This window comes from Cynocephalus volans, chromosome 3, assembly GCF_027409185.1.
Source record: "Cynocephalus volans isolate mCynVol1 chromosome 3, mCynVol1.pri, whole genome shotgun sequence".
NCBI classification, from domain to species: Eukaryota; Metazoa; Chordata; class Mammalia; order Dermoptera; family Cynocephalidae; genus Cynocephalus; species Cynocephalus volans.
The window spans coordinates 89,386,837-89,413,347 of NC_084462.1; the positions used below are offsets into that span (position 1 = coordinate 89,386,837).

At 36.8% G+C, this 26,511-nt stretch overlaps 1 protein-coding gene across 2 annotated transcripts in view; it reads left to right on the forward strand.

The window, feature by feature from the left end:
• The window catches only part of CEP152 (centrosomal protein 152), an 85,670-nt gene that overhangs the window by 9,297 nt on the left and 49,862 nt on the right, over positions 1 to 26,511 (forward strand). For both annotated transcript variants that reach the window (XM_063091771.1, XM_063091772.1), the window contains exons 4-11: positions 59 to 346; positions 1,513 to 1,678; positions 4,310 to 4,450; positions 5,587 to 5,726; positions 8,229 to 8,429; positions 13,034 to 13,181; positions 15,005 to 15,096; positions 15,868 to 16,031. In XM_063091771.1, the coding sequence (XP_062947841.1) occupies positions 59 to 346; positions 1,513 to 1,678; positions 4,310 to 4,450; positions 5,587 to 5,726; positions 8,229 to 8,429; positions 13,034 to 13,181; positions 15,005 to 15,096; positions 15,868 to 16,031 (1,340 nt within the window). The remainder of the gene's footprint in view (positions 1 to 58; positions 347 to 1,512; positions 1,679 to 4,309; positions 4,451 to 5,586; positions 5,727 to 8,228; positions 8,430 to 13,033; positions 13,182 to 15,004; positions 15,097 to 15,867; positions 16,032 to 26,511) is intronic.

Below are 26,511 nucleotides of genomic sequence, written 5' to 3' on the forward strand. Positions count from 1 at the left end.
TGACTTTGTGGGTGGGAATAGATCTTAGTGCTTTTGTTTTACTCTTGTTATCTAATAGGACTATAATGAACTAAAGGGTTTCTATGTTGGAGAGAAATGTGGCAATGGCTGGGAAGAAAATCGAAGTAAAACTGAAGACCGGTATCCTGGGTACCATCTTGAAGAAGGAGGAGATGAAGGCGGAAGTGGTTATAGTCCTCCAAGTCCTCCTCACATTTGTGAACAGACTGATTTATATCACCTTCCTGAAAACTTCAGGCCATATACCAATGGTCAGAAGCAGGAATTTAATAACCAACCAACCAATGCAATTACATTTTCGGATTCTCAAAGGAACCATTTTCAGGTATTGCAAGAACTTGACTTTCAAGAATGTGTGCATATGTGCACATGCCTTTGCATGATGTATGTGTGTGTGTAAGAAAGGTATGTAAGTGCAATGGTAAGATGATTTATTTTAACTACAAAAATTTTTGGGAGTGCACTTATTCAGGTTCTTGCTCAATTAGTCAGGCTGTTTTCTGTTTACTGTCTAGTACAACCACGATCTTAAGTCAGAAGTTTAAAATAGAGGCTTTGTGGAAACACTTATTTTAACCTAGAAAGTTAAGTCTGCCAAAGAATAACTGTCCTCATTTACTGCTGGTTCTGGCTTTTACCACTTCACTGTGCTTCAATGAGACATTATGTTCAGGTATCTTGGTATAGTTTTTAAAGCAGTAATTCTACGTAGATGAGAGCATTTAGTTTACTCAGTTTTCTTGTTTAACGCTCTTATAACAAATTTTAGGTCAGACACTTCAAAGCTGATACCTGTTTTAGTTCAGACACTTTTACAAATTTTAGGTCAGACACTTCAAAGCTGATATATGGTGATATAACAGTAGACAGGATGAATGTTAAGGTAAAAAATGCACCTTGTTTTTACTGTGGGAGAATTTAATATGAAGTAAGACCTCAGGAGACAGTTGCTAATTTGAATTTCTTAATGACAACAAATGCATCGTATTTCCAATAGATATTCTGTCACCCAGTGACAAGATGATTTTTTGGTTCTTTTAAGGTGGTTATTTTCTCTTAATTCTATCTCTGTAGAGTGTTATTTATTCCACAAAAGTTATTGAATATTTATTACATATGAGGTATTGTATCACATGTTCTTGTTATTGAGCATGAGCATTTTTATGTTTCCAAGATGTTCACATCATCTGTATCATTTGTAATAAAATATTTATATGCAATCTCATTGAAATTCTCTAGTTTTATTTATGAAATTTGCTACATTATATGCTCAAAAGTACAATTAAGGTATCTGTAACTGATATATTATAGACTTTCCATTAACAGTGTTAAATAACAATAAATGCTATTTTTGAGCAAAGATGTATATATAAAATTTATACTTATACAACAATTAAGATCTGTAAAATAAAATTAAGGTGTCAAATTCAGATAATTTTGGAAGAAAAGGCCAAATGCTAATTGTCAATTTCGTTTGTCATCTTGTAATAGCAATTTGGTTCAGCACAAGGTCCCAGTTGTCAAGCTTTGGAACCATATAAAGTGACATATAAACCTTATCAGTCTTCTGCCCAGAATAATGGCTCACCAGCCCAGGAGATAGCAGGAAGTGACACATTTGAAGGCCTGCAACAACAATTTTTAGGAGCTAATGGAAGTAGGTATCAAGTCTATATTTATTTTTTAATAACGTAATTGGGGAATTTTGAACACTGAATGGATATTTGGGCACATTGAAGAATTATTGTTTTTTTAAGTATGACAATAAAATTATGTCTGGTATTTCAGAGCCCTTATTTTTAGAAATATATACCAAAGTGTTTATGAATAAACTGATATGAAGTCTAGGATTTACTTCAAAATAGTATGTTGCTGGGGGGTAATGTTGGGTGGCAGTATAGAGGAAGCAAAACTGGCCATGAGTTCACAATTGTTGAATCTGGGAGATGAGTTCTTGGGGATTCATTGTGTTTTTCTCTGAACTTTCTATATATGAGAAGTCTTGAAAAAATTCATGGAAAGATTCATATTGTCTTTTAATTCCATTTTTCCACAAACCTTTTGAAGTATTCTCATATTTGAAATTTTCCATAATAAAAAGTTCAAAGAAATTCTTCTCAACTATGTATTTCAGTCATTCTCGTTTTATATTTTTGTAAGCTTTATGTTTGTCTTACTAAAGTCTAATTTGGAAGATAAAATATAGTTTTCTCTTCAATTTCAGGTTTTTCATTATATAGAAATGTAATTTAATAAATCAACCATTATCTTACTTTTTAAAAAAATTTGTACAGTTTTGGTGTAATAATTACTCTATATTTAAAATTAGACTTAGATGTCAGGCTCAGTCATGTGGCACTTGATTAAAGGTTTTTTTTGTATAGTATGTATATAAACATAAGAATGAGAAAAGTGCTTATAGCTACTAGAGAATTTTGAGATGAAACACTGGTTTCAAAAGAAGCCAGAAAAAGCAAAAACAAAAAATTCAGTGACTATCCTGAATTAGTGTTTTTGTGTGTTTAACTTTTATTGTTATACTCCCTGGCATATTAAAGGATGTTTAATTGTTGTGCATTTTGATGAGCTAGTGTGATTCTTAAGTGTGATAGTGAGTTGTTTTGTTTTGTTTTGTTTCACTTTTATTAGTAGGAAAAAAGTCATACTGGAAATTCTGTGTTACCTGGGCTAGGCCAAAGAAAAAACTGGGCTTGTGTGCCAGGGCTTCATAGCATTGCTTCCATCATATGCTGGGGCCACAGGATAGTTATGGGGGAGGCCCAGAATTCCCTGTCCCCTGAAGGCATCAATAGCAAATAGGGGGTGGCCTGTCTTTGTTCATAAGTGTTTGTGCAGTGAAGAAGTGGACATCATGTATGGCATTACTGGTTTTAGGTTGAGTAAACAGCATCACAACAGTGACCTGACATCTCCTTGGTGTTCACTCTTTCAGTTCTCCCATATTCAGTTAACGTTTTTATCTCCTGGTCTTTCTGCACATGTAACCTTTTATCACTTTTCTTAACAATCAGCAATTTACAAGTTGATTTATTTTTTAAGTCAGTTACACATTTGCCTAAATTTGACATTTTGAAGTTAATTAAGTAACTTAATGGTAGTGCCAAATTTAGGGATTACAGCTTCTTAGCAACAGTGGTTTTAAAAAGTGCGTTTGGGGCCGGCCCCGTGGCTCTCTCAGGAGAGTGCAGCACTGGTAGCGCTGAGGCGGCAGGTTCGGATCCTATATAGGGATGGCCGGTGCACTCACTGGCTGAGCGTGTGTGGTGCAGACCACACTGTGCGATCCCCTTACTGGCCCAAAGAATAAAAATAAAAAAATTTAAAAAGTGAGTTTGAAGAGAGGTGGGGTTTGGAGACTGTAATTATTTTTGGGGTAGCCCTGCTATAAGGCCTAAGAGGAGTTTGACTGATAACAAAGTTTTCAATCTTCAGTTTTTTAAATTTAACCATATCTCTTTTTAAACAAAAGACTGCATTATTTTGTTAGCAAGTAGTTAAAACTCAGTAAATGCACTTAATACTGATTGTAAATTTACAGAATTATTATTCTAGTAGAAAATTAAGAGTATTTATTATTACATAGTTGAAACATTATTCTTCTGTCACCAATCATTTTTTCCATTTTTTCTCTAGACTTTTTAAAGCAATTCCTGAAATGTTTTTGTTTCTGAAAGAAGACTTCACAATTCTTTATTAATCTATTCATTAGTTAATTAATTCAGCAGTTATGTAGCAATATAAATATAAATACAGTATATTTCCTATTCCTACTTAAAGTATTTTGAGAATGGTGTCTGGAAATTTTCGTTAAAAGTGATTTTTTAAAAAGCTGATGTACTTGTTTTGTTTTTAATTTATGAGAGCATTTTACTCTGTGCCATTGTAGTTGTTATATACTGGTTTTTAATTGGCCAAAATGGTAGTGATTCAGGGTTATACTTTAAATCAGTGACTCTCAAACTTTTTTGGCAGTGACCAGCAGTAAGAAGTAAATTTTTATGTTGTGATGTGGTCTACAATATATATTTATATAAGTAAGTACCTATACATAAACGAAACATTTTATAATATAATACTTATTCTTACTACATGATGCTGTCTGATATATTCTATTATATTCTACCTTTTTTTTTTAAAATGCTAGTCACAATCTACTGAATTGATTTCATGTTACTCTAATAAGTTGTAGCCACAGTTTGAAAAACACTGCTCTAAATGACCACAAATGGTGTTTTTATCTAATAACTTGTCTTTAATTACAAAGCAGATTCTGCAGAAAATATACACATTATTCAACTTCAGGTTCTTAACAAAGCAAAAGAGAGACAATTAGACAATTTAGTTGAAAAGTTAAATGAAAGTGAACATCAAATTCGATATCTGAATCACCAGCTTCTGATGATCAAAGGTAAGATAACTGCTGGGTGCTGTCATTTATAAGGTACACTAGAGCTAGATATCTTATTTCCAATAACCCCACTTTAATATGAAGCTTAGAGAGTTGAAGCACTTGGTCAGAGGGCTCAACGACAAGTCAGGCAGAGCAAAACAAAAACCCAGGGCTTCTGAGTCCTTGCCTTGGATTACTTCTCTCCAGAACGTACTATTTTGTAGTCCACATTTTTTTCCCTTTTCTTCTTTCCCTTCTTTCTATTCCCCCACCTTCTTTCTTAGGCTGTTAGAATCAGTGAACATTATTTAACTATGCTGATGGCATTCTATCCTGAAAGGTAGTTTATTTCTTATGTCATTACCTTGGAATGATGTATTCTAATTCCCAGAGTGACTTGTATTTAGTTTGCAATGCGACATTTTCTGAGCCTACAAAGTAGCATAAACATTTTAAACCCAGTAAGAGTTAGTGATCCTGAATTGTTTTAGGTGTGCCAGAGAGAAAATGGTGCCATATCTAGGATGAGCACGTGGAGTAAACACAGATTCACATTATAATTTCTTGCTCTTTGTGCTTTCTGTAGTTTTGGTCAATGTTGAACTTTCATTTGTAGGATCATTTTGTGACTGAACTCTAGCTCATTTCAAAGTTAATTGATAGTGAAAAAGTCTTTTTCTGTATTGCTCATAAAATTTACTTTGAGAGAAGAACTTGTGAGGTGTTATAGCAAAGTATGTGGGAAGATCTTAAGATTAGGTGTTTTGAAGAGTTCATTGCAAGTATGTGTAGGAGCTAATTAGTCTTCAGATACCTTCTTTGATTAGCAGGGGTTTGTTATATCTATGTAGCTTCTCAGTAAACAGATGCTGAAATTATTAATAAATCTTTTGGACCCAGAAGGGATACAATAAGATTTTTAAAGGAAGTGGTTCTGGTTCTCTAAAATTTTTTTGTCGTCTCTTGGGTTTTTTTGTTTTTAATAATTTCTTTATCTGGTTTTCTGTAAGTCAACTAAAAGTCATTTGTCTGAATTGAATTTAATTCAATGACATTTGTGTATGATATAGGTCTGATATCTAATAGGGATTATGACAATTGGAGTTCCTCTACAGTAATATATATTATTTAGGTAAACATTTTTAATGCCCTAGATGAAAAGGATGGTTTGACCCTCAGCCTTCGAGAATCACAGAAACTCTTTCAGAATGGAAAAGAAAGAGAGATACAGCTTGAAGCACAAATAAAAGCACTGGAGACCCAAATACAAGCACTGAAAGTCAATGAAGAACAGGTAAATAGTTTAACTTGATTATTTATGGTAAAAAAGTTAAGTGAAAAGGTTAGTTAGGAAAACTTTTGGTAGGGTAAGACTAAATTTAGAAGAACTGTGAAGTCTGTTGTCTTCCTCCACAAGAAGTCTGCCTACCTTGGAGGAGTGGTACTGAGTCCACCTGGTCATCTACAGCCGACATCTGGAAGAGAGAGACTTCACGTCCTCTGTTCCCCTTTGTCCAGTTAGCCACTCAGTTCTGTTGAGTCTCATTTTTGTCTATACAGGATTTTACCCTCTTATTGCAAAAGTTTCTTACTAGTTTCTAGTCTTTTACCCTTCCACAAATTCTCTCTTTTGATCATCTGAGTCATCTTTCTAGAATGCAGTTCTGATTATGTCCTTTCCTTGCTTAAAGCCTTTCAATCACCCCACTTTTCCTGTGGGCTGAAATATGGTATTAAGATGACCATCTGATCCTGGCCTATCTGTTCTCTTACTCTCCCCAAACTCAGTAGTCTCTCTGGAATGCCCTTCCCATGGCACAGGCACACTGCTGTGTAATTAACAGGTGCCTGCACACAGGTTTCCTTTTTCATCCAAGCCAGATGAGCACTTCTGTTATAATAGGCTGAGAACTCTTGAAGGCAATGGGGCTGCCCTCATCTTTGTACCCCCACCACCTAGGCTCAGCACGTGGCATGTAGTTGGTGGTCAGTGTATGCCAAGTGAATATTGCTGTTCAAAATTGATCTAATCTATTTATATATAGATTTTCTTATTTATTTCTCTATTCCCACTCTGATACTATCATGATTAGAGCTTTATATGGTGTGTTTTGTAATTTGGTAAACAAAGGCTACCCTTAATATTCTTCAAAAATTTTGCAACTCTTTTCCACATTTTCTCTTCTAGATTTTGCAAATCAGCTTCTCATGTTTGTTAAAAAAAATCTTGGAATTCTGATTAGGAAGGTATTATATCTTACCATTTCATAGATGAGTTTACCAAGTCTTAGAGAGGTCAAATTACTAGCCCAAGGGTATAAAACCAGTTATTGACAGAGCATCAGAACCTAAATTTCCTGAACCAAATAGTTCCCCTTCAGAGTTGTCACCCCATTTTTCTTTGAGGAAGGCAGAGATAATCTTGCTGCTTTTTAAACATTTGGGGGACTGTTTTTTAGACTTGCCTTTAAAGTGGTGACACATTCTTTGATTAATGAGATAGACAGCAATATGATATATGGAAATAGTCACAAGTCATTAGTAGCCAAGCCTGGTTGGTGGACAATTTGTGTTCTTTATTGAGCAAGTGAATAAATGTCTTGGCAATGAAAATGGTATTGGAATAAATAGGCAATCTCTAGAATAGAATGAAGAATAATTCTCATTTGAAATTTTAATTTTTGTAGGTAATGTGAATTATTTCTAACTTTTTGAAAACTGACAAAGTTATTAGATTAAAAAGTTCAATTGCTTTTATGTAGTAACAGGCTATAACTTTGTAATATTTTATAATCTAGAAATTGCATTTATAAATAGAGTAGCATAAATAAAAAGTGAAATAAAGGCAACAGAATCACCAAGTATATTAATTTCCTACTGCTGCTGTAATAGCAAATTTAGTGGCTTTGCTTAACACAAATGTATCTCTCAGTTCTGGAGGTCAGAGTCTGACATGGATCTCACTAGGATAAAATCAAGGTGTCAGCAGGGCTGCATTGCTTTCCGGAGGTTCTAGGGGAAAATCCATTTTCTTGCCTTTTCCAGCTTCTAGAGGCCAACAGCATTCCTAGGCTTGTGGCCTATTTCTTTCTTCAGAGCCAACAGTGACTTGTTGAGTCTCACTGGATCTGACTTTTCTGCCTCAGTTTTCCGCATTTATGGACCCTCGTGGTTATATTGGGCCCACGCAGATAATCCAGGCTGATCCCCTAATTTTAAGCTTATCTGATTAGCCACTTTAATTCCATCTGCAACCTTAATTTTCTCTTGCCACGTAGCCTAACATATTCACAGGTTTTGGGGATTAAATGTGGACATCTTTTGGGGGCCATTATTTTGCCTACAACACTGTGCAGTTCTAGCTTTCAAAACTTTGTTTTTAGTAAGTGACCATTGGCAGGTTTCATGCCTTTCAAGAAACAGTCATCATTTTTCTATGACCTAATAATTGGGTTGCCCCATGCTTTGCTCACAGAGCAATGCAAATAACACTGGGACCAATACAGTAACAGCAAATTCCTTGCCTGATACATACATTGCCATCATGCTGCGGCTGCGTAAAATCCTCTTTCACTCTCCTCAGGTAACTACAAAATCTGTTTTCTCAATAAATATTATTTCCAACAACCACGAGCCTGGCAGGTTCCAGCTAGGGAAGTTTTAAAGAGCTGGAGCCATGATGGAGGGGAGACCCCTTCTTTATTCTCATTAAAGTGTGGTAGTTTCAGAGTTAAAGTCTACAGAGCGTGCAGAGTAAAAATGCCATAGACATGGGTCTCCTGTGTGTATTTACCAGATGATCAAGAAGTCCAGAACAACAGAAATGGCTCTGGAAAGCTTGAAGCAGCAACTAGTGGACCTTCACCATTCTGAATCACTTCAACGAGCCAGAGAGCAGCATGAAAGCATTGTCATGGGCCTCACAAAGAAGTATGAAGAGCAAGTGTTGTCCTTACAGAAGAATTTGGATGCTACAATTACTGCACTTAAGGAGCAGGTTGGGATGATTTCAAATGAACAACTGTTATCAACAAGTAAAGCTGGTTATTCTTTATAACTGATATTTTGTGGTTCATTGTATAGAAATCTTGGATGTTTATACTCGATGTTAGACTGTGAGTGAAACTTAAGAGCCAATGATTTTTTAATCTATGAATACATCCTGAAGGTATAATTTTAGAAACTCTTCTTCTTGTAGGATTGGTTTGTACTTTCTCCATTCTCACATTACTTGTGCTTTATTTGTAGAATATTTATGCATATTGTTTGTATGGTCCTAGAATAAATCTGGACCGAAAGGAATGAGTGTGGGGGCTGGCCAGAACCTGTGAGGTTGTCTTGAGAGCTTAACCAGTAGAAAGCCTATCTGGGGCCTCCCAGCATTTGGTAATACACCTGTCAATAAAGACTGTCGAGATATGGCTTTTGGGAGAAGAGTTCATTTTGAGAATAGTGTAATATATAAAATAAGGGAGAAAGTCCACATTGACATTTGAAACTTGAGCATATTGCACAGTCAATTTTTATTATTTTTTCCCAAAAGTGAATAAAATATCGTTAGCTGTGGATGAGTCAGGTGATGGGCTTGTTTGTGCTCCAAAACTCTAGGTAATCACTTGAATGAATAAAATTTTAGAATGCATTTTTTGTAATGTAATTCAAAATTGATTTCACCCAAGGGAAGAAGAGAAGAAAAATATGTTGTGAGGTTGTGGAGAAACCCACCACGCTTAAAATTCATCCTGATTTGTTATTTCTGACTTACATAGCTGACTAAATTTTTCCATGCTTTTAGCTAGAGCTATAAAAGATCGCATTATTGACAATAATAATTGTTTATATACCATTTTATTTTTGTATGTATTTATATGAATTTTTATTAGGTGTATTTTACTAATTATGTTGTTATTACTTTTACATAGAAACATTGTAAATTTGATTAATGTGGAAGATATATAGGGTGGAGAAAGATGAGAACTATACTAAATTATTAAAAAGTCTGCTTTATAGAAAATTTAAACAAAAATAATTTGAGATATAGTTTCATTAATTTTTATTTGATTTGATCATTTTAATTTTAAAAGTTTTATTGTTAAAATTAATTTTGGCCAAACACAAGGTAGTAGCATTAAAGTTAGTTGGACTTGGACAGTGGTCCATTTTGGATGACAAGAGAAGAATGGAGTCTGGTGGCTTTTCCATGCTGGGTTATTTGCCGATCTCTCCATTCTCTGTTGATTTAGACACAATTACATTGGGTATGGCCTGGAGCGAATTCCTAGTGTGTTCTACTCTATTGCTCACTGCGTTCTTTATTCTCATTCCCCCATCCCACGCCCCATACCCGCTTGCTTCAATAGAAGAACCCTAGACTAGAAGACAGAACAAAATATTGATTCTGTGCTGAGTGGGCTTCAGACTCCTGAACCATAAATCGAAGGTGTTGATTAAGATCTTTCCCCACTTTTATGTTCTATAAATTTTTATTTTATTACTTTTTTAACAGAGCATGGCCTGATGTTAGGTTCTGCATTTAACTGCATAGCTGCTTTGCAAAGTAGTGATTCTGAAGTGTTTACAGTTTGTTCTTTCTGGGAATATTTCTTATGGTGTCACTTTTGTGCTGTGAGTTTGCTATCAATTTGCTCAGCAGTATTTTTCAAAAAAGGTCAGGGTATGTTTATTCAATCTATATTATCTCAGAGTCCAAATTTAAATTCCTGGTTGGAGAGGTACTATAAAAATCAGCCAGGACCTAGAAAGATGCCTGCCTATAATTAGAAAAATGCATGAATGTGTTGCACAAAATGAATATGGTTTTCTTACATACCTGGTAACCATATACACATGCTGCATTTTGCCCCTTGCCCTCTTTTTTCTTTACAAAAGTTATTGAGGAGAGGTACAATATTTCCCTTTCAGATAAATCTTTTCCCAGTATACTCCATTCAACTGATTACAAAGAAAAGTGAAACAACTCTTGGAAAATAGTAGCAAGGTACAGATAACTGGACAATTTACCCAGAGAAACTTGAGTAAATTTTCCATTGTCTTGGTTCTGAGTAGCTCTCATGTAATCATACACAACTTCATACCTATGTATTGTGTGTACGCAGTGTTAACAGGGTAGATATTCACACACAGTAAATTTTGCTACTTACAGAGATTCTTAACCCAGTGTCTCCTAAGGCAGTTCATGACTAGGCCCCAGGAAGCCCATTAATCCTATGAAATTGTGGGTAAGATTTTCTGTTGGGTGAGAATATGCAGTTTTTTTGAGAAGACCCATGAGCTGATTCAGATTTTCCAGGAGGTTTATGCCATGTCTCACAAAAGGTTAAAACTCACTGCTTTATAAAAATGTTGTTCTTGGTGGGAATAGATGATAACTACATTGTAGTCTAATATTATTTCATCTGTTTAACAAACTTTTATTGAACAACAGCTAAATATCAGGATGTAAACAGGCTTATGTATGTTTAATTTTTAAAATATATATATGTTAATAGGCCTTATTTTTTAGAGCAGTTTTTACTGTTAAGTATGATGTTAGCTGTAGCGTTTTTTTTGTTTTTTTTTTTCAAGTTGAGGAAGTTCCCCTCTACACCTAGTTTACTGAGAGTTTTTTTTTTTATTATTATTATGAATGGGTGTTTAATTACATTTTGAAAGACAAAATTCAGTACAGGGACTGTTTAATTCCATGTAATGTGAGGAATAGCAATCTATGATATAGTTTTTATGTTTTTATGTCATTACCGTCACCTGATCTATTTTCTACTTTTCTTATTTTTATATTTAAGGGTTCCACTTTGAGCACTTTCTTTTGACTAAGAGACTACACAGACCTCTCTGTGTGTGGTCTAATTCTCATTTTTCTGTGCACTAGAATCCTGTTCAGTTCTATTTTCTCTGCAGATTCAGCTATCATCTCTTTATAACCACACCTGTCTTGTTCAGTCTTAAAAGATATTTGCCCTTATCAGTCTTGAACTGAGTGTTCACACTTAAGCTAATCATGGAAAAGATGAAACTACTACATTTTTTTGTTTGTTTTTTGGTATTAAAACTTCATAGTTTTATAAATATAATCTGTTTCCTGGAAGTCAGCAACAAGAAACACCATGATTTAATTGATAGTTGCATACAGTCAAATTATTGCTAGAGTCTGCCTTTTCTTTACAATGTTTTTTCGTACTTACCTTTTCTTTAACTTTTTTTTGCCAGTTCCCATTCTCTTGTAAAAACTATCGTGACCTCCCCAGAACATAAATATTAGTGGTCTCCCGACTCCGTCTTGCACACACATTCACACTGTCATTAATATTAGCTCATTCATTGTGTTTGCCATGTTGCTTTGGCACTTTAGAACCATGCTTCTCAAGCTGGCCTGGGAATCAGCAGCATGTGCCAAGAGGTTTGCAGTGTTGAATAAACATGGACCAGTTTCCAGAAGCTTCATTTTGCTCAAAAAATTGGTAGAAAAAATTTAAAGCAAACACAGCTACATTATGAAATAGAATACAAAATTCTTGTGAATTTTTAAGCTAAAATGGTAGACTTCAGAGTCCCTTTCCACTGCTGAAGGAAATTTCTGTGTTAGTACCATGATGGGGCGTGCCTTGTGTTAATATCCTTAAAGTAAATTTTAACCAATTACCTCAACTCACTCTTCTCTCTCCCATATTCTGCCATTAGCCTGGAATTCAGCCTGTGTAGCCTTTTTAGAGTGAGCAGTGATTTCTTCAGTGATGTTTCCTCCTACCTGGACTTGGGACTCCCATGGCTTGTTACTCCCAAACACATTTCCTTTTTGGAGGAACTTGAGTATGTTGTATACAAACTATGTTTTCTATATATGCCCATATAATTACACACTTGCACATACACATTTAGCCTATTTATTTTACCTTGTCATTCATTTTTCAAGTGTCATAGTACTTGCCCCTCTATAAGGCACTGCAGAGGTACCTTCAAGGAGACTATTAAGAGAAATAAGACATGTGAAAGGTAAGAGATTTACAGATCAACTTTAAAAGAAGTTCAGATGAGGGAAAGATTATTTTTGCTGCTTGAATAGAATGAGCTTTTGGCTACTCAGAGTAGAGTGAGTTTCCATGTGTTTATCTGTGTCCTTGCTGTCTTGGGATACAAATTCCATGATTCAAAGTGGTCTGCCTAAATATGTATACATGTACTGATATATACTGATGTAAATATATATATCGGTATACTGATATAAGTGTCCCTAATAGCATAATGCAATTAGAAATGTAATATATTTCCTCTGGCTTGAATAAAATCTAATTTGAGAATAACAGTGTCTTATGAATGTAGAGTAGAAGGGGACTTGGGAAATCATCTAATTCAATCTTCATTAGCATAATTACAAAAGAAATAGATTGAGAAGTTGAGGCCTCACTCAAGATCACACAAGTTTGTTTTCCTGACTCTTGATCCTGTGCACTTAACCCTGTAAAAAAGGTGACGCTGCCATGTGATGATTTTATATTTGACTTAAAATTCAATTATGTATGATAATTTTTTGTTTACTGTTTATTAAAACTGATCATGAAAATGACTTGAACTCTTTCTATTTAGGAAGACATTTGCTCTAATTTGAAAGATCATGTGAAACAACTGGAAAGGAATGAAGAAGCAATCAAATTAGAAAAGACTGAGATCATTAACAGGTTGACGAGAAGTCTAGAGGAGAGTCAACAGCAGTGTGCCCACTTGTTGCAGTCAGGTGGGTGTCTGGTTGGGCTACTGTCTCCCCAGAAGGCCAGTATAAGATGCAGAGAGAACATTGAAGGATCTGTGAATTCTAAAAATCCAGAAGAGACAGAAAAGGCAATTGATGATACACTTTTTTCTTTCCTTTTAATATTGATATATATAAAGGTGTAGTTTATTTTTATTAGATAATTTGTAAAATGAAGATAAGTATAAAGTACCAAATAAAAGTAAACAATAATCATACTAATCAGAGATACTTATTGTTAACATTTGAATGTGTTTTCTTCAAGTGAAATGAATGCACACACATAGATAAAACATTGCTTCTGTGTGTAGTGCATTTCTGAAAACATACTAAAGCTGAATGTGCAGAAATTGAACAATAAAATATATCTTGTAAGGTAAGTTCTATCCCTGAAAGCTAAAAATGATTATAAAGTCTCATTATATTTTGCTTTTTTCAGGCCCACTGTTTGATCATATAGTTGTTTCCTTTTATCAGCACCGCACTCTCCCGAGTGAGCCACGGGCCGGCCCTTAGTTGTTTCCTTTTATATAACTTCTTTATTTTTTTCCCTTCACAATGGAATAGCCATCTAACTGGTCAATTGAGGCCAGAGAGTTACATTTTTTGTCATGCTTAAGATTTCTTGTATGGTCTCCATTGTATTAAGTTTGAGACTTGATGCTTCCTATCATATTAGTTCAGTGGTAGTTTTCTTCTTTATTAATCTGTATAAAATGCTATTAGGTTAAAGGTAATAAAATAATCAAATGTTTGTATGCACACTGCTGTACATTTAAAACTGCCCTGTTTACTAGTGAGTAGCTCACACTGTGAAAATAGGTCAATGGTTGTTCATTAACTGATATATGAAAATCACACTTTGGCATATGTAAGGCAGTCAGACTGTTGATACAGTATGAGTATGTGAAAGGGTGGGTTAGTCAAAGTTGAAAATGCTAAAGTCAAGGACTGCCTTAATATGTGTGTATGTTTAGTTGGGAGCAAAATTTGGATTATACTCCCCGTTTAGTTTTTTTTTTTTTTTTTTTTTTTCTCTTGTGGTGGCTGGCTGGTACAGGGATCTTAATACTTGACCTTGGTGTTATAACACTGTGCTCTAACCAACTGATCCATTTAGTTTTATATCCTTTCTTTTCACTTGGCATTACTTGGTGAACCTTTTTCCTGGCCCTGAAAGGTTTTGAAAATATGATTTTCTTTAGCTGCATAATATGTCATCACTTCACTTAATCATTTCCTTGATGGTCATTTTCTTTTGAGGAAACTCAATAAAGTTCCTTTTAAATGGGAATCTCCCCTAGTACATTTAAAATATTAGGATTCTAAAGTTCCAGAAGTAAAACCCTAATATACTTTGTTCAAATGTAGATATGGGGATGATGAAAATAAAAGCATTTAAAAAGAAGCTAAAGGCTGCTACATGTAGTTTCTTATTGGAGGGTGGAAAGGGGTTTCAAAATTTTTTTCCTTTGGCTTTCTATGAGTTGGAATGTTATGCACCTATTAAAGGACTTCTTTATGTTAAGGTCTATAGACATGACTGATGTGATTCACAACATGGCCAAGTAGCCCATGCCTTCAACTCCCCATGGACATACAGGAAACCATACAAAATCTTAGAAATGTTGGACTAGACCTATGCCTTCTGGGTCTCAACAGCTCTATACCCTTTATGCCCCTAAAGTGATAGTGGTAACAAAGCAGAACTTCACTTTCTGTAGCCTCAGTGGATTCAAGTTCTTCTGTAGATAATAGGTGCTTTGTCTCCTTACATTTAGTGTATCCTATGATTCTTTCCCCTGCAGGCTCAGTACAGGAGGTGGCTCAGCTACGGCTCCAGCTGCAGCAAGCACAAAAGGCACACGCTATGAGTGAAAACATGAACAAGGCTTTGCAAGTGAGTATTGTTACTTGGAAGAGACTCCATGGGTGACTGAATTAGGAAACGGCTAGATCACCGTTTTGAATCTTGGATTTCTCTATATAATTGAGGTGGTTGGACCATCTTCAGACCAGCCCATGAGAGTTGTTCACAGTCTCACCCACACAGCTGGGTAGTCAAGCCCAGGTCTGTGGAACTGCAGAGCCAGGGCCGTGTCCTCTTCTGCCCACCACCCTCTTCACATGGCAAATGCTTTCATCTACAGGTGTAACCCAGAGATAAGTTTACCTACAGGTGTGTGGAGCATTTAATTTAGTTGCAGTTCTCACATCTCCGTTGCCACTTGCATTTTTCACTGGAGGGGGAGGAAAATACTGGGGAAGAAATATTCCAGTATTACATCCACTGAAAGAGATCTTTTGCTTTCTCACCACTGACAGTTCTCGGCACGCCAGTCTACTTTGTCCTTTACTGTTGTAAGCCAAAAATGTGCTGCCATCAGCCTTGTAGCTCAAGGGGTGCTTTTCATAGATGACAAAATGTAACAGAGGGAGGTGTGAGAGAAACTACTTACATTTGCTTTCTCATTCATTCATTCATTTGTTCATTCAGTTTACTTAAAAACCTTGTGCTGGCCTTGATGAAGGTATTTATAATGTCTGCTAATGTATTTGAAGAAGTTTTCTGCCATCTATCATTAAAACAAATTTTGAAACACAGATGGATTGAATGATTTCTTCATATAGGAAAATAATGAAAATGATTTTCAATAATTTTGTGTTGTAGGAAGAATTAACAGGACTCAAACATGAAATTTCTCTCTATGAATCTGCTGCAAAACTAGGAATACCCCCAAGTGACTCAGAAGGAGAATTAAATATAGAACTCACTGAATCATATGTGGATTTGGGTATTAGAAAAGTCAACTGGAAAAAATCCAAAGTCAACAGGTATTGAGAGAATAGTTTACTGTAGAAGAACCTATAGTAATTAAACTGATGCTGCCTGGTAAACAGGTGGCACCAGGCGTGAACCATGAGCTGACTAGTGGTTCTTGAATGTGGGACAGTATGTTTTAGTAGTTTTTATGAAGTGTAAATGTCTGAAATCAAAATGAATAGAAATCTCAAGAATTGCCATTATATTGTCTTCAACTTCCAAGTAGACACAATCAATTTTAGAAGGGTAAAAAGCAATTCATGTTGTTAAAATATACAAAGTAAATTCTGAAACTGAGATTATATATCTGTTTTAACTATTAAGGTAAGGGCATATTACTTTTATATGTTAGTTGAAAACAGATACCCTGCGTTACTGTGACCTTGGTTTTAAAAAAAGATTCTGTCTTTTATACTGCTGCTTAATACAGATATGTTAGCCATCTCATGGAAAGCAGTGCATTACTGTCCTTCTCAGGGACTGATGTGGGACGGGTGGTGTGGTAGAAGGGGCAGTATTATATACTTAAAGAATGAGTGAATGAGACTTTCATTCATTCACACTTTCGAAGCAATTGTTACATTGAGCTTGCTATTCAAGGCTCTGGGAATAGAGTACAAAAGGTGAGATAGAAACAGTCCTCCCCACAGGGAGTTTCTATTTTGTCTGGTTGAGGGGAAGGAGGCATACTTGTAAACAACTAAGTGCTATGTGTTCAATGTTACACTTGATATGCAAAGGGGGGTTTATCCATTCCCTCCACTGGCTTTAGATAGGAAAGAGAGATGGGGTGTTTGGAAGAGATTGCATTTAGGCTACGAAAAGCTTTTCTTGAATGCATTTGGCTCTCACCGCTATTATCTGGTTTATAGTTTACCATCATTATTGCATGATTGTTTAGTGAGAATGTTTAATACATGTTGTGTTTCAGGTATCATGCAACTAAATACAAATAAATAAATCTCTTGAATAGTTTAGTCTATGATAGGTTTTGTAAGTTATATATTTTAATATTGTTATTCCATTTTAAGAACTGTAAGATGAGAGTTTGGTAAATCGAAATCTAAAGTGATCAGGGGATACTGTGAAAGATACTATATTTGTTTAATACAACTCCATTTACCTGGAGGTCTGTTTTCAGGGACTCTCATCTCTGCAGATCACAGCTATAATCCAGAAGGAAGCAAAGAAGAAAATAGCAGAACTAGATTATATGATGTATTTAGTAGGAACCACCTTCAAGCTCTTATCCGAGGGCCATATTGACTTAGATTTATTTATATACCATGAATTATCTGATTTCCTAACTGACTGAAAAGTAACTAGGGCACGGGTTGGGAGAAGTACTGCCGGTGCTCATGCCAGATGGCTCAGCGTTAGCAAGGAGAGAACTGTGGAAATCCTAGGGGCTGGAGTTGCTGAGCAGCAGGGCAGATAGCTTTACACGTCTGCAAATGTTTTTTCCCCCCCCAGGTTAGACTTTTTATTTATTTATTTATTTTTTAATATTTTATTTTATTTTATTTTGTCAGTATACAATGTGGTTGATTATTGTGGCCAATTACCGAAACCTCCCTCCCACCGCCCTCTCCCCCCTCCCTCCCAACAGTGTCCTTTCTGTTTATTTGTCGTATCAATTTCAAGGAATTGCTATTGTTATGTCTTCTCCCCCCCCCGTTTTTTTTGTTTACTTATTTATTTATTTTTAGCTCCCACAAATAAGTGAGAACATGTGATATTTCTCTCTCTGTGCCTGACTTATTTCACTTAATATAATTCTCTCTAGGTCCATCCATGTCGTTGCAAATGGCAGTATTTCATTCTTTTTTATAGCTGAGTAGTATTCCATTGTGTAGATGTACCACATTTTCTGTATCCACTCATCTGATGATGGACATTTGTGCTGGTTCCAACTCTTAGCTATTGTAAAGAGTGCTGCGATGAACATTGGGGACCAGGTATACCTTCGACTTGATGATTTCCATTCCTCTGGGTATATTCCCAGCAGTGGGATAGCTGGATCATATGGTAGATCTATCTGCAATTGTTTGAGGAACTGAATGTTCTGATACACATCAGAATGTCCACAATTATGAGCCAAAGTTGTGGAACAAAGGCTTCCTCTTTGGTTAGTTAATTAAAGCAAAACAGGAAGTGCATTTTATATTTTTTAGATTTACATAAAATTTTAAACTTAAGATGTAGTCATCTGGAAAATGCACTGCTGTGAGTGCCTCCTTTCCTGTTAATGCCAGATTAATTCTAAGGAGCTAGTGGAAACATCATAGGCTTTAGATCCAGACTGTTCTGAATCACAGTTTTGCCGTTTATTACTAGGTTTGTGACGTTGGGCAAATTTCTTAACTTTTATGAGCCTGTTTTTCTTATCAGATATTATCAGGCTTGGAGGTTAAAGTGAGAATTAAAATAGTGAATATAAAGGGCCTCATATGATATGTTCTAGCATATTATTAGGCACTTAATAAATAGTAGCTATTATTATTTAATAGATGATAGGTTAAAATGTACCATAGATCAGGTTTTATATTAATTCACCTTTAATTGAACACATACCTTGTAAAAAGTTCTTGATCCTCAACCTTGTGAAAAGCATTGGATCCAATATTATTCTGTTAGAGTTGGGAAAACCAGAGCTCAGAGAGGTGAACTCCTTTGCTCAAGAAGACAGACAATTAGCAACACAACCAGTACTTGACCCTAAAACTCTTGAGGCTGGGTCCAGCTTTCTGTTTGTTCTCATTTGCACAACACTCAAAGGAGATATAGGAGCGAAGAGATTTGTACCTTTCCTCTGGTGGACTGTAATTCTTAGAGTAAGAGGAAGCAACAGTTTTCCCAGTGTCGAGGATTTTAGTTCTTTGTTGACTTGAGTTGCTTTCAAATCACTGACCCAAATATTAGCAAGCTTTTATTACCAAGCTTTTATTACCAACTACCATCTCCCTCAAGTTACTGCCTAGTAGATATTAAGGGTTTAGCCTCAGTGTTCTATTTTACATTCATGGAATTTGAGTAGCTAAATCTGCATGCAGCTTGCAGACTGCTTCCTCTTTCCCTTATTATAGTTGGCTGCTAAGCTCAAATAATAAACATTTAACAAGTGGAATGCCTTTTCCCTTTGGTCTTCTCAGCAGGCTTCATAAGGGACTACAGTTTGTTTGGATTTAGGGGAACCTACTTCCATAGGGCTTAGTAGTGAGCTTTGTGCAGGATTGGTCACCACCACTGACTTTTTCCCTTTTGAGGGAAGAAGAGAAAATTATTTTAGTAAGCACTTTCTCTGCTGTCTGACTTGGCTCCCTCTAGGAGTAGAGGATGTGCTATTTCAGTGGTCAACATTTAGTAAGAAAAGAAATTAGGGATGCATAATTTGTTAACTGAGCAAAATGAGCATTCTGCCTAAAGTTAGTTCACCACATCTTACAGTATGGGAAGATACATTGTAATATATTTTATATTTCTTAAAAATTGTATTTCTATTCCTTATAATTATTTATAACTTATTTTCTAACTCTACATAAAAAGAAATAGTTTAAATAGATGAGATCTATATATACAGACATACACAATATATATTACATATACAAAAGTTGTGTATATGTATTACAAGGAGCTCCTTTTATTAAATTAAAAGAAAACCTACCTAATATTTTGTTCATTCTCTCTCTCTCCGTCCACACACGCACAGTATTCTGACATTTTCTTTGGAATCATCTGAAACTGAAGAACAGTAAAAATTTTAACTCAGATACTACTATTTATTTATTTTTTTAAAATGTACTTTATTTTTTAGAACAGTTTTATTTATTTATTTATTTTTCTTTCTTTTTTTTTCTTTAATTTTATTTTGTCGATATACATTTTCGCTGATTATTGCTCCCCATCACCAAAACCTCCCTCCCTTCTCCCTCCCCTCCTTCCCCCCAACAATGTCCTTTCTGTTTGCTTGTCGTATCATCTTCAAGTAATTGTGGTTGTTATATCTTCTTCCCCCCACCGGTTTTGTGTGTGTGTGTGTGTGTGTGTGTGTGTGTGTGTGAATTTATATATTAATTTTTAGCTCCCACCAATAAGTGAGAACATGTGGTATTTCTCTTTCTGTGCCTGACTTGTTTCACTTAATATAATTCTCTCGAGGTCCATCCATGTTGTTGCAAATGGCAGTATTTCATTCGTTTTTATAGCTGAGTAGTATTCCATTGTGTAGATGTACCACATTTTCCGTATCCACTCATCTGATGATGGGCATTTGGGCTGGTTCCAACTCTTGGTTATTGTAAAGAGTGCTGCGATGAACATTGGGGAACAGGTATACCTTCGACTTGATGATTTCCATTCCTCTGGGTATATTCCCAACAGTGGGATAGCTGGGTCGTATGGTAGATCTATCTGCAATTGTTTGAGGAAACTCCATACCATTTTCCATAGAGGCTGCACCATTTTGCAGTCCCACCAACAATGTATGAGAGTTCCTTTTTCTCCGCAACCTCGCCAGCATTTATCGTTCAGGGTCTTTTGGATTTTAGCCATCCTAACTGGGGTTAGATGGTATCTCAGTGTGATTTTGATTTGCATTTCCCAGATGCTGAGTGATGTTGAGCATTTTTTCATATGTCTATTGGCCATTTGTATATCTTCCTTAGAGAAATGCATACTTAGCTCTTTTGCCCATTTTTTAATTGGGTTGCTTGTTTTCTTCTTGTAAAGTTGTTTGAGTTCCTTATATATTCTGGATATTAATCCTTTGTCGGATGTATATTTTGCAAATATTTTCTCCCACTCTGTTGGTTGTCTTTTAACTCTTTTCATTGTTTCTTTTGCTGTGCAGAAGCTTTTTAGTTTGATATAATCCCATTTGTTTATTTTTCCTTTGGTTGCCCGTGCTTTTGGGGTCGTATTCATGAAGTCTGTGTCCAGTCCTATTTCCTGAAGAGTTTCTCCTATGTTTTCTTTAAGAAGTTTTATTGTTTCAGGGTGTATATTTAAATCCTTAATCCATTTTGAGTTGATTTTAGTATACGGTGAGAGGTATGGATCTAGTTTCATTCTCCTGCATATGGATATCCATTTATCCCAGCACCATTTGCTGAAGAAGCAGTCCCTTCCCCAGTGAATAGGCTTGGTGCCTTTGTCAAAGATCAGATGGAAGTAAGTGTGTGGGTTGATTTCTGGATTCTCTATTCTATTCCATTGGTCCGTGTGTCTGTTTTTATGCCAGTACCATACTGTTTTGGTTATTATAGCTTTGTAGTATAGCTTAAAGTCAGGTAGTGTTATGCCTCTAGCTTTATTTTTTTTTGCTCAGCATTGCTTTGGCTATGCGCGGTCTTTTATTGTTCCATATAAATGTCTGGATAGTTCTTTCCATTTCTGAGAAAAATGTCTTTGGGATTTTGATGGGGATTGCGTTGAATTTGTATATCACTTTGGGTAGTATGGACATTTTCACTATGTTGATTTTTCCAATCCAAGAGCATGGGATATCTTTCCATCTTCTTGTATCCTCTCTAATTTCTCTCAGCAGTGGTTTGTAGTTCTCATTATAGAGATTTTTCACCTCCTTGGTTAACTCTATTCCTAAGTATTTTATAGTTTTGGTGGCTATTGTAAATGGGCAGGCTTTCTTGATTTCTCGTTCTGCATGTTCACTATTGGAGAAAAGAAATGCTACTGATTTTTGTGTGTTGATTTTGTATCCTGCTACTGTGCTGAAATCATTTATCAATTCCAGCAGTTTTTTTGTAGAGGTTTTAGGCTGTTCGATATATAGGATCATGTCATCTGCAAACAGGGACAGTTTGACTTCATCTTTTCCAGTCTGGATGCCCTTTATTTCCTTCTCTTCTCTGATTGCTCTGGCTAGTACTTCCAACACTATGTTGAATAGGAATGGTGAGAGTGGGCATCCTAGTCTAGTTCCTGTTCTTAAAGGAAAAGCTTTCAGCTTTTCCCCATTCAGGATGATATTGGCTGTGGGTTTGGCATATATGGCTTTAATTATGTTGAGATACTTTCCCTCTATACCTAACTTATAGAGGGTCTTTGTCATGAATGAGTGCTGAACTTTATCAAATGCTTTTTCAGCATCTATAGAGATGATCATATGGTCCTTGTGTTTGACTTTATTTATATGGTGTATCACATTTACTGATTTGCGTATGTTGAACCAACCTTGCATCCCTGGGATGAATCCCACTTGATTGTGGTGAATAATTTTACGTATGTGTTGCTGTATTCTGTTTGCTAGTATTTTAGTGAGGATTTTTGCATCTATATTCATCAAGGATATCGGCCTGTAGTTTTCTTTTTTGGTTATATCTTTACCTGATTTTGGTATCAGGATGATGTTTGCTTCATAGAATGAGTTTGGGAGATTTGCGTCCGTTTCAATCTTTTGGAATAGTTTGTAAAGAATCGGTGTCAATTCCTGTTTGAATGTTTGGTAAAATTCTGCTGTGAATCCATCTGGTCCTGGGCTTTTCTTTGTTGGGAGCCTTCTGATAACAGATTCAATCTCCTTTATTGTTATTGGTCTGTTCAAATTTTCTACATCTTCATGGTTCAGTTTTGGGAGCTTGTGTGTGTCCAGAAATTTATCCATTTCCTCCAGATTTTCAAATTTGTTGGCGTATAGTTTTTTATAGTAGTCTCAAATGATTCCTTGTATTTCAGATGAATCAGTTGTAATATCGCCTTTTTCATTTCTAATTTTTGTTATTTGAGTCTTCTCTCTTCTTTTTTTTGTTAGCCATGCTAATGGTTTGTCAATTTTATTTATCTTTTCAAAAAACCAACTTTTTGATTCATTGATCTTTTGAATTGTTTTTTGGTTTTCAATTTCATTCAGCTCTGCTCTGATCTTAATGATTTCTTTCCATCTGCTAACTTTAGGTTTGGATTTTTCTTGTTTTTCTAGTTCTTTAAGGTGAAGTGTTAGGTTGTTCACTTGCCATCTTTCCATTCTACTGAAGTGAGCGTTTAATGCAATAAATTTCCCCCTTAATACTGCTTTTGCAGTATCCCACAGGTTTTGGTATGATGTATCATTGTTTTCATTAGTTTCAATAAATTTTTTGATTTCCTGCTTGATTTCTTCTTGGACCCATATGTCATTCAGTAGAATGCTGTTTAATTTCCACGTGTTTGTATAGTTTCCAGAGTTTCGTTTGTTATTGATTTCTAATTTTAATCCATTGTGGTCTGAGAAAATACATGGGATAATTCCAATTTTTTTTAATTTATTGAGACTTGATTTGTGACTTAATATGTGATCTATCCTGGAAAATGATCCATGTGCTGATGAGAAGAATGAATATTCTGAGGTTGTTGGATGGAATGTTCTGTAGATATCTGCCAATTCCAATTGGTCTAGAGTCTTGTTTAGACCTTATGTTTCTCTACTGATTCTTTGCCTAGATGATCTGTCTAATATTGACAGTGGGGTGTTCAGGTCCCCTGCTATTATGGTATTAGTGTCTATTTCCTTCTTTAAATCTAATAGAGTTTGTTTTATAAATCTGGCTGCTCCAACATTGGCTGCGTACATATTTATGATTGTTATGTCTTCTTGATGGATCAGTCCTTTTATCATTAAGTAGTGTCCCTCATTGTCTCTTTTTATGGTTTTTAGTTTAAAGTCTATTTTGTCAGATATAAGAATAGCTACTCCAGCTCATTTTTCTTTTCTGTTTGCATGGTAAATCTTTTTCTATCCTTTCACTCTTAGTCTGTGTGAATCTTTATGGGTGAGGTGGGTCTCTTATAGGCAGCATATAGTTGGGTCCTCCTTTTTGATCCAGTCAACCAGTCTGTGTCTTTTGATTGGGGAATTTAAGCCTTTTACATTAAGAGTTGTTATTGAAAGGTGTTGATTTATTCCTAGCATTTTATTGGTTGTTTGGTTGTCTTAGGTGTCTTTTGTTCCTTGCTTTCTGATTTACTGTTTGTTTTCTGTGTTTGTTGGTTCCTTAGGTTGTAGATATCGTTTTTGTTTGCATGTTTTCTCTTCATGAATGCCATTTTTATTATACTAGTGGGTTTTGATTTTTCTTAGGTTTTATGGCAGTGGTAGTTATTTTTCAGGAACCAAACCCAGTACTCCCTTGAGGATTTCTTGTAAGGGTGGTCGTGTGGTAGTGAACTCCCGCAGTTTTTGTTTGTCTGAGAAATATACTATTTGCCCTTCATTTCTGAAGGATAGCCTTGCAGGGTAGAGTATTCTTGGCTGGCAATCTTTGTCTTTTAGTATTTTGAATATATCATCCCATTCCTTTCTAGCTTTTAGGGTTTGTGATGAAAAGTCTGATGTTAGCCTGATTGGAGCTCCCTTATAGGTGATTTGATGCTTCTCTCTTGTAGCTTTTAAGATTCTCTCTTTGTCGCTGAGTTTTGCCAGTTTGACTATAACATGTCTTGGAGAAGACCTTTTTGGGTTGAATACGTTTGGAGATCGTTGAGCTTCCTGGATCTGAAGATCTGTGATTTTTCCTATACCTGGGAAGTTTTCTGCCACTATTTTGTTGAATATGTTTTCAGTGGAACCTCCATTTTCCTCCCCTTCTGGAATACCCATGACTCAGATATTTGAGCTCTTAAGGTTGTCTGATATCTCTCTCAGATTTTCTTCAATGTCTTTGATTCTTTTTCTTTCTTTTTGTCTGCTTGTGTTATTTCAAACAGCCCATCTTCAAGTTCAGAGGTTCTCTCTTCAACTTCCACAATCTTGCTGGTTAAACTCTCCATTGTGTTTTTTATTTCGCTGAATAACTTCTTCAGTTCAGCAAGTTCTGCTACATTTTTTTCAGGACATTGATTTCCTTGTACATTTCCTCTTTCAGATCCTGTATACTTTTCCTCATTTCATCATGATGTCTAGCTGAGTTTTCTTGTATCTCATTCAGTTTCCTTAGAATTATCACTCGAAATTCCTTGTCAGTCATTTCAAGGTCTTCTTGTTCTATAGGATCTAGAGTTTGAGATTTATTAACTTTTGGTGGTGTACTTTCTTGATTTTTTGTATTTCTGGTATCTTTTTTTTGATGTTTATTCATTGTGGCAGGGTGTTTCACAGTCCACCGGTTTGAGACTAATGACTAACTAAGATGTTGCTGTGGTTGCCAATTTCATATGGCTCCCTCTGTGACTGCTCAGTTGGCCTCTAGTGCCTTGTGTGTATGGTTGCCTTGGGTCTTGGGCTTCTCCGCGAGCCACCTTTCTGGTCAGCTTGGACTCTGCTGGGCTGGTGGATCACGTACCACAGGGTGTGTGATCTCTGTTGAGCTTTCACTTCCTGTGCAGGACTCTCCCTCTTCCGTGTGCTCTGGCCCAGGCTGTTGGATCATGCAGTGGCGACCCCACAGGGTGTGTGTTTTCTGCGAGTCTCCGCCTCCCTGGCCGCACGTCTCCCCACTCTGTGTGCACTGTGCTGGGCTGGGGTGTGTCTTCTGCAACCCTGTCTATCAGCTGGGCCTTCAAGACCCTGCTCGGCACCGCCTCACCCAGGAAGTCTACCAGGTTTCTGCTAGGCACAGACGACCAGTCGCTCTGGGTGCCTTTGTAGCACTGTGTAGATCTTTCTCGGGACTTGTTCACCTTTGTATCCCCCCGGCATGGATCGAGTCTAGCGCCTGCCTGCAGCCAGCTCTCCGGCAGGTTCAAGCGGACTTGGGAACTCTCCTACCACACTATTCCCAGTCAGAAATTGGTTAGGCGTTTTTCCGAACTGTTGGCTGCAGAGATGGTAACTGCCTCCCAGTAAAAGGAAGTTTACTGTGGGCTGGATTCCAGGGTGTGTTGGAGTGACAGTCGGCCCCTCCCATATTTCCTTGCCCTCCCGATGCTGGCGAGGGACGCCCCACGCCACCAGCCCCGCCAGAGCACTGCGGAGGGAGTGGGAGGGGAGGCCGGCCCGCAGGCCCCGGGGAAAATGGAGGCAGCCCCGGGGCGGTGAGTGGTCGGGTGGTGCAGGCAGAAGCCGGGTGGGCGTCAGCCCCCCCAAGCAGGGCTGAGCCAGGGGTCACTCAGAGGGTTGTGCCAGGTCGGGCGCTCACTCTCTGCCTCTGGTTGTCGCCTTCCCTGTTCTCGGTCGCTGCCGCCTCGGGCTGTTCATTCGGTCCCCCGGCGCAGCTCTGACGTTCCCAGGAATCTTCTTTAATGCCGGCCTGAAACCTCGAATCCTGAATAGGGCCGCTGGCCGCCTTCAGCGCAGCCCCAGCCTCCGGGATCCTGTCTGCATCCACAGCAGCCCTGGCACCATGTTCCCTGTTTAGAGACCCGCTTTTGCAGCTAAGAAACAGTTCTTTTCCTGCTCCACACTTCAAAGCTCTTGCCTGTAAATGAGGCAGCCTCTCCTGCCGGGGGCAAAGTGGCGGTCAGCCCCCATGACCAGCCAGCAGCAGCGGTCCTCCCTTAAGAGATGGCGAGAGGAAGGTCCACAAGTTTCCCGGCTGCCTGAGGCCCAGTGGCCGCCTT